The 15195-nt window shown below is 42.0% G+C and overlaps 2 protein-coding genes and 1 non-coding gene across 5 annotated transcripts; 2 read left to right on the forward strand and 1 right to left on the reverse strand.

The window, feature by feature from the left end:
- Window positions 1-336: 336 nt before the first annotated feature.
- On the reverse strand, window positions 337-2280 carry LOC133889777 (uncharacterized protein At4g15545-like). The gene is made up of 9 exons (XM_062330252.1): window positions 1960-2280; window positions 1795-1863; window positions 1591-1644; window positions 1432-1495; window positions 1253-1327; window positions 899-1144; window positions 713-758; window positions 521-599; window positions 337-429 (listed from the first exon to the last, which is right to left on the reverse strand). Exons 1-9 carry the CDS (start codon window positions 2278-2280, stop codon window positions 337-339), a joined length of 1047 nt encoding a protein of 348 aa, XP_062186236.1.
- A 1100-nt stretch (window positions 2281-3380) lies between these two features.
- TRNAD-GUC (transfer RNA aspartic acid (anticodon GUC)) lies at window positions 3381-3452 on the forward strand. The gene has a single exon. It is a non-coding gene; the product is annotated as a tRNA-Asp (tRNA).
- A 65-nt stretch (window positions 3453-3517) lies between these two features.
- Window positions 3518-12655, forward strand: LOC133921610 (uncharacterized). Of its 3 annotated transcripts, none has more exons than XM_062366557.1 (8): window positions 3518-3782; window positions 3893-4007; window positions 4741-5777; window positions 7046-8637; window positions 8761-8864; window positions 9273-10072; window positions 10476-10588; window positions 11488-12655. In XM_062366557.1, exons 1-8 carry the CDS (start codon window positions 3672-3674, stop codon window positions 11771-11773), a joined length of 4158 nt encoding a protein of 1385 aa, XP_062222541.1. In that variant the 5' UTR covers window positions 3518-3671; the 3' UTR covers window positions 11774-12655. The 3 variants fall into 3 exon arrangements, with proteins under 3 accessions (XP_062222541.1, XP_062222559.1, XP_062222551.1); XM_062366575.1 differs by having other exon boundaries at window positions 10476-10631; window positions 11488-11651; XM_062366567.1 differs by lacking the exon at window positions 3518-3782 and adding an exon at window positions 4369-4436.
- The last annotated feature ends 2540 nt before the right edge of the window (window positions 12656-15195 follow it).

Raw genomic sequence — 15195 nt, forward strand, 5'->3', positions numbered from 1 at the left:
GACCTTGACAATCTTTTTTTTGCGTCACCGTGCCACAAAATCTTGCTTATTGTGCACACGTGACAATGTCACATGTGCTTTCGTTTTTTCCAGGGTGCGAAAATTAAAATTTTGCATCCTCGAGATTTGAAAACCCCTTTCTCGTAGGAACATGACGCGAATAGGTATTATTTTTATAATTTTCATAATTTACATATTATTTTTAAATTTACATATAACATAATAATATTAAAAAAAATTCCCCTGTCCATGATCAACCGTAACAACCATGCCCCAAGTGAGGAGACGCCATGGGAATTCCGACGCCATGCCCAGAAAATCGCCAAGCGTTTGTTGCTATGACAAGCTACGGCTAAGTAGCCCCTGGAACGACATGAAGAGGTCCCTGTTTTCTGCGCCGAAGATCTCGTCCGCCTTCTTGAGGGTCTCCTGCGGCACAGTTGTTTATGCGAATGGAGTATGAGCGAATCAGTATCTGAACGAATCATTTGAAAACTGAAAGCTGGTCCCAGCTCCCAACCTCTCGAGATTGCCTATGGGCGTTGAGCTCCTTGATATTGGCAAGGAAACCCGCAAATTGTTCGTAGGAGAGGCGACTCCTAGGAATGTGAAACCAAGTTATGCTAAATTTTCTATGAAGAACTAGATATAAGTTGCAGGTTAGTATAACAGGGGCCGCATGAAAATAAATGAAGCATGCGAAGTATCGTACCTTGCCTGACGAAAGAACTCCTTACCATCTACTCTTGCAGTGCGTCCTGAGTCAGAATTTGTTCAGAAAATTTCATGAAAAGAGTTAACATCTGGCATCACGTGGGCACTAATACTAATGTGATCTTGCAAAAAAACGAAAGGTATGAATGCTGATCGGCTTATGAGGTTGCTTGAGAAGCAGCACCTGAGATGGAGCGTCCACGAGGAGGCGAGTTGGCTGCAGAGGACATCTTGCTGGAGGGAAGCCATGGGGACATCGCCATATGGCCTTCCAACCGCGGCGAGGTGGCGCTGGACGTCAGTTTAGGCGACACCGCGGTGGAGTATCTTCTAGGGGAAGTGGCAACGGATCTCAGCTTCGGCGCAGGATCAGAAGTGAGGCGTGGTCTGATGTGAGTGATGGTCAGTTTCTGCTCAAGTGGCCTCGTCACTATTGGGAACAGGAGACAAACCGAGGAGCATCAGAAGCTATTGAAAATTGTGGCCACTTTGATTCTTGCAAAATTATGAAGTTTTGCGTCACTGCCACTGATCATACCTTCCTGATTTACACTTTCAGCTTCCGTGGATCCACCGGCCAGAGTGGATACGGGGTGGCTATTCGCTAGTCCATCTTCTGAAAGGATATGCAGAGATGGAATCGTCTCATATGAACAATGTGTCAAAGAGAATGCAACCGTAAGTAGAGGAGACATTGTGCAAGGGAAATTTTTTTACCTTTCCAGGAATTCGCTTTCGCCACCGATTGCTCGCAGGTTCTTATGTCTACTGTTTCCTGAATCTGTTCAGGGAACAGAAAGCATGAGTACTAGAGTGCATGATAATGATCCTTGCTTAGCAGAAACGAAGGAACGCAGAGAAGATGAGCTAGCTCACTGCAGAGTTATCGTCGCCCAGTGACTGCATCAGATGCCTCTTGAAGGTCTCCAGCTGCATGCAAAATCCCCAGAAAGGAAAAAAAGAATTAGTGTCACAACTTAGTAGTGGCATCAATTACTTACTTTTCGCAGCAGTAAACAATAGGATGGTCTGTGCAACTGTGCTACGGTGTGATCTGAGATCACAAACAAAAGCAGCCACCTTGGCCAGGTCCCTGGCCAGCTTCTTGGACGTCTGCGCGAGCGAGTCCCGCTCCTTGATCAGCTTAGCCTTCACGACAACCCACAAGGAAATTAACCGGCTCAGAAAAGACTAGAACGAACGAAATCAAATCGACATCAGCGAAGTGAGGCGAGGTGAGCTGACGTTGTCATCGAGTGCGGCGTGGAGGCGAGCGTCGGCGTCGCGGAGCGCCTGCTCGAGCTTGGCGGCCCTGTCGGCGAGCGAGGCGGCGAGGCGGTCCCTGTCGGCAAGCCTCTGGTGGAGCCGCGCGGCCTCGAGCTCGAGGCGGGATGCGCGCGCTGCCACGGCCACGGCCGTGATCTTGCGGGCCACCTCCAGCTGCTGGTACGGGTCCGGCGGCAGCGCGGCCGCGATGGCGTCCGGCAGCCCAGGCTCCGGCGCGGGCGCGGTCCCGGGCCCTGGCGCAGGCGCGGCGGTGGCGGTGGGCATGGGGGTCTGCGTCATTGGAGGCGCCGAGGCGTGGGAGTGGTGGTGGGGTGGCGAGATCCGAAGCGGGGAGCTGGGGTTTGTGATCATTGGGGAGAGCTCGGGGGCCGTGGACGGTGGCGAGGTGGGAACTGTGCGCGCGACGAGTGGCGCGGGTTGGTTGCTTTGCTTTGCATGCGTTTGAATGGTGGAACGAGTGGCACGTACAACTACAAGGTTCGGTTTTGCCGCCTTGGTGACCGGAACTGAGGGGGCCGGTGGCCGAGGACTATATTAACAAATTCCAGTGGGTGGTGGAATGGTGTGCAGTAGATAGGTATATTAATTTAGCCCGATAACTCATTTATCCGTAAATAAATATTCTAATAGAACTAGATATGGATAATATTTAGTACTCGTGAGTATGTTCGTGGACAAAAATACTACCTAAAGGATATACAGATATATGATAAAACATATATATACTCGTGACACCCGTTTACTCATATAAATTTATGATAGATGGACTCATTCCTTCAAACCCTAATTCCTCTAGTTATTTACACATCCTTTATGTGATACTATCCTTCCTAGCCCACCGATAAATGTGTTGATGGCGTCTCCCTCTCTCCTCTGCGTAATCCTATCCTCCTCAACCCACCCAACCACCAAGGGCAAAGGTAAAGGCAGGCGTGAGATTTAGATACTGGTCTGGATCCACCGCCATTGGTCATGAACCCGACGTAATCCACGCAGGCGTCATTCCGCAACCACACCAACGAGTTCCGTGTCACCGTCGCACGCCACCACACCGTCCCCCACCACTGCGGCCTCGGGCAGCACCCCGTGCCACCATCCTGTATAACGGGTATACTAGCAGGTGACGAATTTAGTACCAGCCTTTCACTTAAAAACAAATAAAAAACTGACGAATACGAATAAAAGTGAGCATTGTCCATCATTAAATAACAAATTCCAAATATTAATAATAGCACCTCTCGTCGAACTGTTTTTCGCTGACCACTCGGCCCGCGATCGTGAGTCCACCCTGACGGTGGCAGATGGTGAATTCGGAAGGCCACCGGGAGTAATTCAGTATACAAAGGTTTATGAGTTTATTACATTCAATAGACAGTACTGTCGTTGTAGTATAGTGGTAAGTATTCCCGCCTGTCACGCGGGTGACCCGGGTTCGATCCCCGGCAACGGCGTCTTTTTTTTCATTTTTTTTTGCTTCTGGTTTTAGACGCATCAAATTTGGCCTCGACGTGGGCTCGGCGTCGGCCCACGCACTCGCTTCTGGAACCAGCCTGGCGTCGGCCCAACGGCTGGCTGGACCTTCGGGGTCCACCGCCTCCGCAGCCAGGCGTACCGCACCGCTCAAACCCTAAACTAAACCCTCCTCTCCTCCGGAATCTCGCCGCCGGGCCATGGCGGCGGAACCGTTGGAGCCCGACTCCTCTCGGGATCCTCAACCCGCCCCCTCCTCCGCCGTTACCGTCGCCACCGGCGTAGGCGGCCCCAACCCGTGCTGCGCGAAGGTAACCAGCGCCTTTCTGTTCGAACCCTCGCGCCGCATCCTGTTTAGTTCTAGCGCGCGTTTGTTTGGTTCCTGATGTGATTTTTTGTTTTATTTTGGGGGGTTCCGCAGCTATGGAAGAAGTATCAGAAGTTGGAGACGAGCCGGACGGCGCTGCGGGAGGCGGTGAAGCTCCTGCAGAGCGAGAACGAGAAGCTGCAGAAGGAGAACTCTGAGCTCAGCAAAGGTACCCCTAGTCCACCCCTAGAGCGTTTCCAGGTTTTTTTAAGTAGTGTGTGGCTTTCGTTGTTTTCCACTTCTGCATTTTGATTCTAGTTAGAAATAGAATCACCTGGAGTATGCAAAAATAATGTGCATGTTTAGTTGGTACGCATTATCTTCCAGTAATTTTGGAGCAACATTGATGTGTTGTATGCAGAAAGGCAAATAATCCGGCCGTAACATGGTTCAGACGTAGGTCCAGGATTACACACAAATGGCCGTAACATAGTTCAGACGTAGGTCCGGGATTACACACAAAGGCAAATTTTTTTTCTTACAAAACTACTGCTATGAAGAATCTAATGTTCTAAATTCTAATTTCATAGCATGTTAGTAGCATGCTAGCAGGAATTTAACAGAAGGTGCCTATCACAGAGAAGATGAGTCTTTCAAAGTATGTCTGATTTCTCTTCAATGCTTCTCATTCGTTAACCTCGTGTCTGATTTCTCTTCAATGCTTCTTATTAGTTAACCTCATGTCTGATTTCTCTTTAATGCTTCTTATATTCGTTAACATCAATTTTCCTTCATGGATTATCCTCGACCATATTACTCTTTAAAACACTTGGCATGATGTCACCCACTTGAAGCATATTTAATTCTTGATGAACGGTTATGTGTATCATGCATCTTCAAACCATTTCTTATGTGTATTGTGCTCTAATGTTTTATTATATCTGCTTTTCTGTGATGAACAGTGTGCAAGGAGGAACGTCTCCGAGGTGATTCAGCAGAATCAGCTAGGGAAACTGAGTCTGATGCCAGAGATCTACTAGAGAAGGAGATAATTGAATTGAAGGCACAGAACTCAACTCTGCAGCAAACACAAACTATCTGCAAAAATGATAATGAACTTTTACGCATCTCCAAATTGGAGGAAGAAAATATAAATCTTAAACAGGTTGTAGGAGAAGAAAGGAAGAAGATTACTTATGAGAAGAAAAAAGTTGAAGAAGAAAAGAACAAGGCTCTAGAAATGCAAAAGATATTGAAGTCGGAGACACAGAAGTCTGAAGAGTACAGAAAGGTTGCTGATACGGAAAGGAAAATAGCCAATGATTGGCGATTATCGTGTGAAAGATTGAGGAGTGAAACAAATGAAGCCAAAGCACAGTTGGCTGCTCAGCTTCAGAAAACAGAGGTGGCGCTTAAAAGGGTTGAAGCTGAGAAGCAGAAGGTACCCAGAGAAAAGAAACGTGCTGATTCAGAGAAATCTTTGGATGAAAAGAACAAAACGCTAATTGAAGTTGAGAGGAAAAAAGTAATGGAAGAGAAGAGCCGTGCTGACAATTTGTTTGCAAAGTTAGTGGAGCAGAAGAAACTTAATGAGGATTTACGAACTAGCATTAAAGTTGAGAGAAAGAATGCAATAGAGGAGAAAAAACGAGCAGACCATCTACTTCAAAAGTTTGAAGAGGAGAGAATTTTTTTGCAGAGGAAGTCAAATGAACTTCGCGCCGTAAGAGATGTAATTTCTTCCGGCAAATATGGGAGGCAACATGTTGATAGAGCTTCTGAAAGTGCAAATGTAAAGCTTCTTAAAGAGAAGCTTAAGCTGAAGAAAGGGCAACTAAAGCATGTGAAAAATGTGTCGAAGCTAGATAAAGCAAAAAACACTTTGATAAGAAGAGAGCTTCAGCGCTTAAAACAAGACTGGATGCAGCTACTGAGCCGATTTAACATGCTCGATGACCATCTTGCTGGTGGTATTGAAGGTATTCATGTCTTAACAGAGGTCTGTATCCTTGATGCTAATTATTAGTACTATCATCACCTGCTACCTATTAAACATATCCTGGTAATAACCAATAATAATTCTGACATACTGATAGAAACGATGAATTTTCTTCATCCGCTATGTAATTTGGAATCTCATCATGGACTGTATTGATTGTTTGTGGATTTGCATGTACTGCGAGTACATGTTACTCCCTCTAATCACAGGTTTATGCCATTTCGGACATGGCACGGTCTACAAGTTTTATTTTTGTTCATCAAATTCCATAAAACCTGTTAGAGAAATACAAAAAAGATTTATTTTATAAAGTATTTTTAACTCCTATTTGGTATCATGAGGTGTCGCAGGTTTTGACACTTCAATGCATGTTAACGCTTAAAGTTCAGAAAACTCAGAGCAACTTAGATGTATTAATTTCATAATTTGTAGACAGGAGGATGCAGTCATTACCATAGTTTCTTGCAGTTATACTTGGTAAATGTTGTTTCACAGTCTTCACATGCTGATGGCTTACTGTTCTTGAAACCTTTGTCAAAAAAATGAGGAAGCTGTCCATTTCCCCCAATATGTAAGATAGCCTGGTAATTATCATCATTTGTTTTTAGAGTTTTTTTCTTCTTCTGATTACTACTCTAGAAAAAAAATAGCACTAGAAAAGTAGGGGATCTTAGATAAAGATGTATGTTTTAAGTTAAGTACTCCCTCTACTCCATGATATGTCTCCAAACACCAAGTCCACAATGCGCAAGAACATTGTGACACCAGCTTGGCAAATAGAACTATTTAACATGATGTATGTCATTAGAGTGGAAATACTGCAGTAGTGAGTAGCCACACTCCTTATTTGCTCAAAAGACAAACATTGTGAGTGATGATTCTCAAGAAAATGGACAAATATTGTGAAACAGAGGTTTTCTTTTAATGTTATGGTTGCTGTATCAGGGGGGAAGTCTTTCACACTCCAAATACATTTTTGCATCTTTATGCTATTTTGCGAATGCGGTGTCTTGTCTCAAACTGATATATATTTAATGTTGATTGTGCAAATTATATAGAAACCATGTAATGTTAAAATACATTTTTCTCTAAAATGGATCATTACAGCGGAGCAGTTATCAATAAGCAGTTATAATTCACAAATTATATGTTATGATCAATATGCTTTTATCTGGCTGTCATTATGTTGCATACGCTTTTAAAGTTTATCTAGACCTGTTTTTTCTCCTATTTATATGATGTGATTATGGATGTTGTTGTATTTGCAGTTGAAGCAACATCCGGAGATGCATGGCTTTGAACAGAATCTCCTTCCTAATGATCCAGTTACTGCCCCATATTTTGGGTTGCAGTCTGGGATGGTACCATTTGGCTCTTGTATCCCAAGAGGATACACTTCGTATCAGTTGCCCAGAGAAAGCTGCACAAGACCAATCTCAGGTACTAGTTCTGAACTAGGGCTTCCTCTTGGTAGTTCTCTCAGAACAAAGTCTAAAAGTCACCACAGATCTTCATGTCGCACATCCAAATCTGATGAAAAGTTCATGGGCTCACAGGGTAAGGATAGCCTGTTTGTATCCTCATCAACAGATATCAGAAAAAACCAGAATTCAGTTGTTCCCGAGCTGCCCACTAAAGATAGTAATGATACAACAAGGCAAGATGATAGAGCACTGTCTCGGGAAGCATTGAATTTGTCCTTGTCTGCTGGTACAGAAATTACAGTTAAAGCTCTCGGTGGTGAGAGGAAAAGAAAAAGGACCAAAAAGCTTCTAGAATCCACTGCTTGTCTTACCTCTAAGCATGATTTGCTGCATTTGAAATCGAAAGTGCATGCTACCACTTTGAATGACATTTTAGCATTTAAGGATGATCGTTCAGGTCTGCAGCAAGAAAATGACATCATGCCGTGTGTGACTGAAGGTGACATGGAAAATCATAGGAGGAAATATCTTGCTGTCGCTGATAAAGCTCTTCCCTTCAGTTGCCCTGCTAAAATGCCTTCTCCTTGTGGAGGAAATGCTTGTGTAGGTAGCAAGTTTGCCTTGTTGCTCTCCTTTGAGGAAATGATCCGTGGAAACTGCTTGAAGTTGCTCAATTTGGACAATTATGCGGATGAGGAAAAGTACAGGAAGACAATGGAGAGGCCTCTTTCACCAGACCTGCCCATTATTCGACCCCGCAGAACTAATGTGCCTACATATGAAGAACCTCGCAATTTGGGTGATAAAACCTTCAACAATTGTCCTGCCTCAGGATCTGTTGCCATTGATTTCAAGACGAGGTTGATCCAGCTTGATCCATCCTCTAATAGAATTGAGTGTAGTGACAGTGTTAAACAGCTTTATGCAAATGAAAAATCCAGTGCAGCAGGCGTGCCAGCCAATGCTTCTTTGGGCAGCCTTTTACATGAGGACGAGGCCCGGAATTCTGTAGCATCTTCTGCCAAGAAGTCAGACAATACCAGTAGACCAGTGTTGTCAGAAAGTAATTACAATGGTCATCCAAATTCCATTTTGTATTCACGGCATTTGTGCCAGGAGGCGCTTAACAAAAACAGTTCCCATCAGATTTGTGACAAATCATCAGATCCTGGACTGCAAGCTATTGCTGGGAAAAGTAAAACAAAAGTGCCCAAGCCAGTCAAGTTGGACTCAAATAGTATGATTGGGCATCATTGTTTGTCCCAAAAAACTCCAATGCACTTAGTTGGATTTATGAGAATGAAAATAAGCAAAATGGTAAACTTATTTCGATATTGGGAGACACTGATTTCTGAAGCTGGAAAGCTTTCTAAAGAAGCTTCGATTGATGGTTTGTTACTTGAAAGAGTATCAACTGAACCGTCGCTACCTACAGAGTAAGTTTGCTTGTGTACCTTTCACCCTTATTTTATATCCAATTTAGGAGGCACAAGCAAATTTTGCCATTGCTATCACCTGCGTTCTATCACTAAAACTTAATGAACTGCCTTCTTTTGCAGAGAGAAGGTTTCCCTCATATTTTCCCTTTTGTTGTCGGATATTAGATTCGATGCAGAACCTTTTGCGGGTGGAAATTTTGACGCCTCAGCCTTTTCCTTGAGTGGTATGATTTCTGAAACATTTTTGTATGTAATTGCTTAGTTCTTGTCCTTTTAGCTCATATTTACACTTATGACTCTGTCCAAAACTTGTTTTTTAATTTCTTCTTTTTGCTATTACCATTATTCTTTCCTAATTAATATTGGGTAATACTAAAACTGTCTGAACAGTGAACATTTCAATGCCTGCTAAGATGTTGCTGCTGTTTGACTACTAAGGTTTCTTCCGTGTCATATAGTTACAGCATTTTACCTTTGCCTTTTTATTATAAGAACTACATGATGTGCTGTTGTGTACGAAATTCATATTGCTACTAACTTATTGAATGCTTTGACCATGTTATTAAGAGTATGCAGTTATTACCATACTGTAGCATTTGAATTATAATTTCAATATATTATCTTCCTTGCAGTGAAATCTTGTATGGAAGCAAGGTGGATCTTTCTGAAAAGGGATCAGCTGGATGTTCTTGTCTCATTAATTGTGGATTTTCTCGTGAATAAAGAAGTTGTGGTGTGCGAAAAAAAGGGACAGAAGGTTTCTGATGCAAGCAAGTATCATAATCTAGATGATGAATCTGGTCTACAGTTATCCACTAAACCTGCGACAATAGATCAATTTGTCTCTGCTTGCATTCTGTTGGCTTCCCTATGTATTGAAGTGGAGAGAGTGGATGTTGCTTTAGAGGTTTCGTACAAAGTTCTTCAGATGGGTAAAAGTAATCTTTCTTGGACTCTGTTAGCTCTCCATGTCTTTGGTTCTTTGTGTGGTGATAAGTTCCTCCTTCCAAAGAGTTGCAACTTTGTCATGACAGCTATATGTTTGGTTGTCCTGCTTCTTGAGAGCAAAGACACTTCTCTGTGCCTTGTGTCATCATATATTCAGAGAAATAGGCCAACAACATTTCTGTCCTGTGCACATTGCCTGTTTAATGTGGATACGGTTTCTATAGATGGTTTTATCTCTTCTCTACTGGATGAGCTGGATTTGTGTTCTCGGCTGTGGAACAATCATGACAACTCAAAAGAAACTATTGCAAGGTGCAGTTCTCATTTGGGATCAAGTAGTGGACTGGAGATCAACTGTGGTGAACCTTGCAATATTTTCAAGCAAGGAAAACTTGCTGAGGATACTCATAACTATCCTGCAGGGATTGACTTGTGCTACTTTACCGAACTAATTTCTTTGCTTGAGCTCTTTGGGATCTATATGGTATGAGCATTGTGTGATCTTTACTTGATTTCAGTTCTCCATGATATGTTTTTTTGTTCGAAGTACCAAAACATGCATACAATGTTGACCAACGGGCAACATATTTTGATGTACTAGATAGCATTTTCGGGGATATGTTCACGTAAGCCATTAGTTTTAATTTGAACTATTTGGAATTTTTGCATGTTTAAACATTACCATCATCCATGCATATGTTCCCTTGTCAATGCAGAATCAAGAATAATTTGACAATTGAGTATTGCTGATTCAAGCAGTGCGGTTTTTTTCCTTTTGTGGAACATTGTTTAACAGAAATCAATTCCTATTGTTTTGTTCTGGTATTTTTGGTTCCTTTTACATAATCCGTTCTGGTATGGACTGATTATTTTGTCTTCATTTTTAGAACTGTGAGTGGACATACAACAATGTTGTTGTCCGCCTTCTGGAAATTTTGGAATCATGCACGTGTGATGAGTATTCAGCTGCTCTGTTAGTGCTTGTTAGCCAGCTCGGAAGGTTTGTCCCATTACACCTTATCCTTCTGAAATTACATTATCAGGTGCATTGCTTTTAACATTCTACATACTGTCTTGTATTGAATTATTCCGTTCGTGTTTCTTTTGTTTTTTCTGTGATGGGTGACCAGAAACTCTTCCATCATTAGAATTCTCGAAGTGCATGTGTTGTATGGCATCCTGTGGTGTACATACCTGGATGATGTTTTTGTATGGATCTGAATCTGATGTCCCTGATTTGTTAAAGTGGTGTTTTTCTGATAAGGGGAAATTATATTAGGGTAATCACCAATCAAATACTGTAATGGAAACTGCTAACAGCTTTTGAGCCATGATCTTGTACATGCAGCTTTACATGACAGCTGGTTGGCTCACTGTTCCAGTTATTCTACTGTACAGGCTGATGTAAAGATTATAATATAGGGTAGCCGTGGTATGAGGTATTCTTTGAGAACCTCCTCCTCACTGGTTAAAATTGGTTCACACTGTCACATTAAATTTTCACATTGGTATTTCTACTTGTATGGCTTGTTCTGATACTGATTGTCATAGATAACAAAAAAATGTCTAGATGTCTATGGCAGTGGTAACCTTGGGAATTTCCTCTGCTAAACCTCCAGTTTTTATCCAAGCTAGCCCGAAAATGAACAAGTCTCTGGCATGGCTGTACGTTTTATAAGTTGGGACCTTGGGGAGATCATCTCTTTTGTTTTCTCCTCTCCAAGGATCAAGCACACACATACAGTTCTGATATGAGGCTATAATTTTTTTATGTATTTTCATGCAAGTCCAAACATATCTTTTGTCCTGACTTGTATTTGTAAATTTGTTCCTAGTGCGTATGATCTGCTGGATTTGTGTTGATAATATTTTGACAATTTCTTATTTCCCCTTTTATAGGTTCTTCATTGATGATGTTGGTTATGAGCAGAGAGCAGTTAGTGAGCTGAGGAACAAATTGTCATTGTTAATAGGGACAAGTTTTACAAAATCAAGGAGTGTAACTGTTCAGTTTTCTGGTATTGGTGCATTGCTTAGCCTCCTTCCATTGCCATTTGACAAAATTGTTGGTACACAAAGTAGACCATTATCAGGTCCCTTTGTTCTGCAAGCAAGTCGGATTTCTGAATGGTTTGTTCAGTTAAGCAAGGAGCATCAATCTTTAGCTCTTTCCTTTTTTAGCTGAGAGTCATTATTGCTGCATGCGTGGCTTGGCCTTCCATGGACCACAAAGAGTGCCTTGTGAAATTTTGATCTGTTCCTCACATGTGTATTCATGGTCTCACAACATGATGTTGGATTCTCCCTTGCCGAGACAGCACAAAACGGAGTATCTTTATTCTTGTCTTTGAAGATGCAGAACTTCTCTGCAGATCATGATCTATTGTCAACATCATGTTGTTGCAACATTTGTACAAAATCAGCTAAGGAATAACAGAGTGTTTGGATACAAATGGAGAACCAAGAAATGCTGGGTTTGGACTAAGAATTGTGTTTTTCAGCATAAATCTGAGTCCAACAGGGTTACCAGAAATATTTGTTTCCTGCGGGATAACAAACTTAATGAGTACATCATAGATTATTGAATCAAGGGCTCTTAATTTGTAGAGATTGTCTAATTAAACGTGACATTGGGCCTTTGTAAGATTATGTTCTGATCTGACAGATCTGAAGAGACAGCAAGGTCACGATCGGCAACAGATGGATGAGATTTCGAATACGTTACAGCCGACAGGATTCAGATAGCTTGGTCTCGCCAAAATCAACATTTGGTAATGCATACTGTGCATTGTATTCTGCTTTTCAGATAGCAGAGATAGGCTAGATTTCTATGCCAATGCTTTGGAAGGAGGTGATCCAAGTTTTAATGATCTCGCGTACTCCCCCCCCCCCCCCCCCCCGATGGAGAATAGAGGTAGATATGTCGAAGAGGTATTTGCCTATCTTCTGGGCCTGTAGCCTGTACCTTTTCATCTGTCGAAGAGGTATTTCCAGATCTGAAGTTCTATAATTTGGAAGCTTGTTACATCACTCTTTGTGTTGACATGCTCGCGCCAATTTTCTCAAATTGTTACTAATTTCCTTGCAGGCTTGTAGCCAATTTGGCAAATTGCTCTCTTGTTCTTGAAGTGATCGTTCTGATAAAATTTTGTTGAACTTTCACCAAAACACACTTTTATGCAAGCTTTATCTAATATTGTTTTAAGTTGTTATTCTGTTAGAATAAAATATATGAATGAGACATTTTTTAGTTATATTAAGATAAAATTAGGTGAATATCATTGTAAAAGCGTCTATATTAGAAAATACTATTGGAAATGAGGATCTATATTCCATCCTCACATTGATAATATTTTACGATTTTTATGATAGTATCTAACAAAATGTTCCTTATATTAATGTTGGTCTTTTTTAAGTTTGTGTAGAGACATGTGAGAATGAGCTTTTCATAGGACCCATAACGTGTATTGGCAAAACTGATTTATGGTTTTACGGGCGACTCTTTGATGAGCGAGCGTTGCTACCGGTTAGCAGTGCTCGAGCGCCCGAAGGGATTAGCAGCGCATTTAATCCAACTTCCTACTGCAGGATAACCCATCCCGGCAAACAAAGCTTAGGAAACGAGCTAACACTTTCAGACAAGACACTAATTTATGGTTTTACGGGCGATTCCTCGACGAGCGAGCGTTGCTATTGGTTAGCAGCGCTCGAGCGCCCAAAGAGATTAGCAGTGCACTAATCCAGCTTCCTATCGTAGGATAACGGATCCTGACAAACAAAGGACCATCTCCAATAGCTACCTCAAATTTTCATTCTCAAAATACTATTACAGACGAATTTCCAGTGCTACGGTACACCGCAAAGTACTGTAGCACTAGAATTTTCAGATTTGCAGATCCTGTTGGAGATGGCCTTAGGACCGAAACGAGCGAACACGTTCACGACAAAAAGAGCTTCCTAGCGTCATCCTCTCTCCTTCCCCCATCTTTTGTTTCTTCAGTCCAAAATTTTATACTAAAAAATCAGAAACTTTATGCTCGTAAATTTAAAACTTTCTACTAAAAAAACTTTGAGGCATTTGTAAACAACTCCATGGTTTTTTATTTCTTGTAAATATATCACTTGAATGATAATTTTAATGGTATTTTTATAATTTTTTAATAGCAAACTTGCAATAAAAATATAAGTAGTGGTTTTTTTTAATTGTCCTAACAACTTTATGCTCACAGATCGAGAACTTTGAACTCACAGTTAAAGAAAACTTTGTACTACAAAACTTTATACTCCAGTACATAGTTTTGTCTATATTTTTATTAAATATATTTATAAAATTTATGATATTATGAAAGTATTTTTTAAGATAAATTTACACATATAATTTTAAGATTTCCATACTAAATATTTTAAATATATGGTTTGTAAAGATTTAAAAGTTGATCGAACCTTTTTCAAAATAACAAGTATTTATGACTGGAGGAAGTACTCACACATCGAGAATGTTGACCTCATTGTTCAAAAACTTCCTATTAAAAAAAACCTTATATTCACAAATCCAAAACTTTATGCTCAAACATAAAACCTTTGCACTAAAAAATAAAAATCTTTCTACAAAAATCACCTTTTTTAAGCAAATCGTGATTGTGGCCGCATTGGGGACAGTAGGATCTGACCGTGGCGTGTGTAACAGCCCAATTTTGCCATATAAAAATTTCTCAAGGGAAATGTTCCTAATGCTCTTTTTCATAAATAAAGCAAATAAATAAATATGTTCAAAGAAATTGTTTAAGAAAGAAATGAGAAAAGGAAAAAAATAGAAAAGAAAAAGAAAAACCCCTAGGCTCCCCTTCTCCCTCTCCCTCTCTAGCCCAGATGCGTCGCCGGCCCATCCCTTCTTGCCTCCCTCTGGCCCAACCCTGCTCTGATTCCCAACCCGAGCCATGCCCCGGCCCACTCCCTCCCTCCCTCTCCTCCCGCGTGGCGCGCACTCCGCATGTCGAGCCACCTCGACCTATTTCCCCTCTGAGGCACACCGGTCCACGCTCGTTCTCGAGCCCAGCCGCTCCCTCCCTCTCTCGCTTGCACGCCAATCCCACCCGTCAGCATCACCCCCTACCTCACGCTTCCTTCCCTCTGTCTCTGATTTGAAGCCACACCAATCCTGCGCTCGAAGAAGAAAGCAAATCACCCCACGCTCGCATAGATGGAAGTCTCACTCGAGAAGAAGGAAAGGAGGGGCAATCACACTCGGAATTGAAGCTCGATGCAAGGAAAGTCACCGCAGATTTGTTGTCTGTCGTTGAACCCTAGATGACTTCAAATCAACGCAATCGAGCTATAAAACCCCCTCCCGAGCACCACAAGCCCCTCCGCTTTTGTTTCCCCTACTCCTCGCGGTGCCAGCACCGCTTGAGAGCACTCTCGCTGAGCTTCGGCCGCCACCAACATCCGCCACCATCGCCACACCGACATGTGCTTCAAATGGACTTGCTGTCCTCCTAGGGAGCTTTTCCGTTGCTCACCGTCGATCCCCGAGCTGTACAACGCCATCTCCACCTTTCTCCAACGAGCCTCCAAAAATAATTCTTAAAAATCCAAAAAAAGGTTTTT

Source organism: Phragmites australis, chromosome 1 (assembly GCF_958298935.1).
Source record: "Phragmites australis chromosome 1, lpPhrAust1.1, whole genome shotgun sequence".
NCBI lineage: Eukaryota > Viridiplantae > Streptophyta > Magnoliopsida > Poales > Poaceae > Phragmites > Phragmites australis.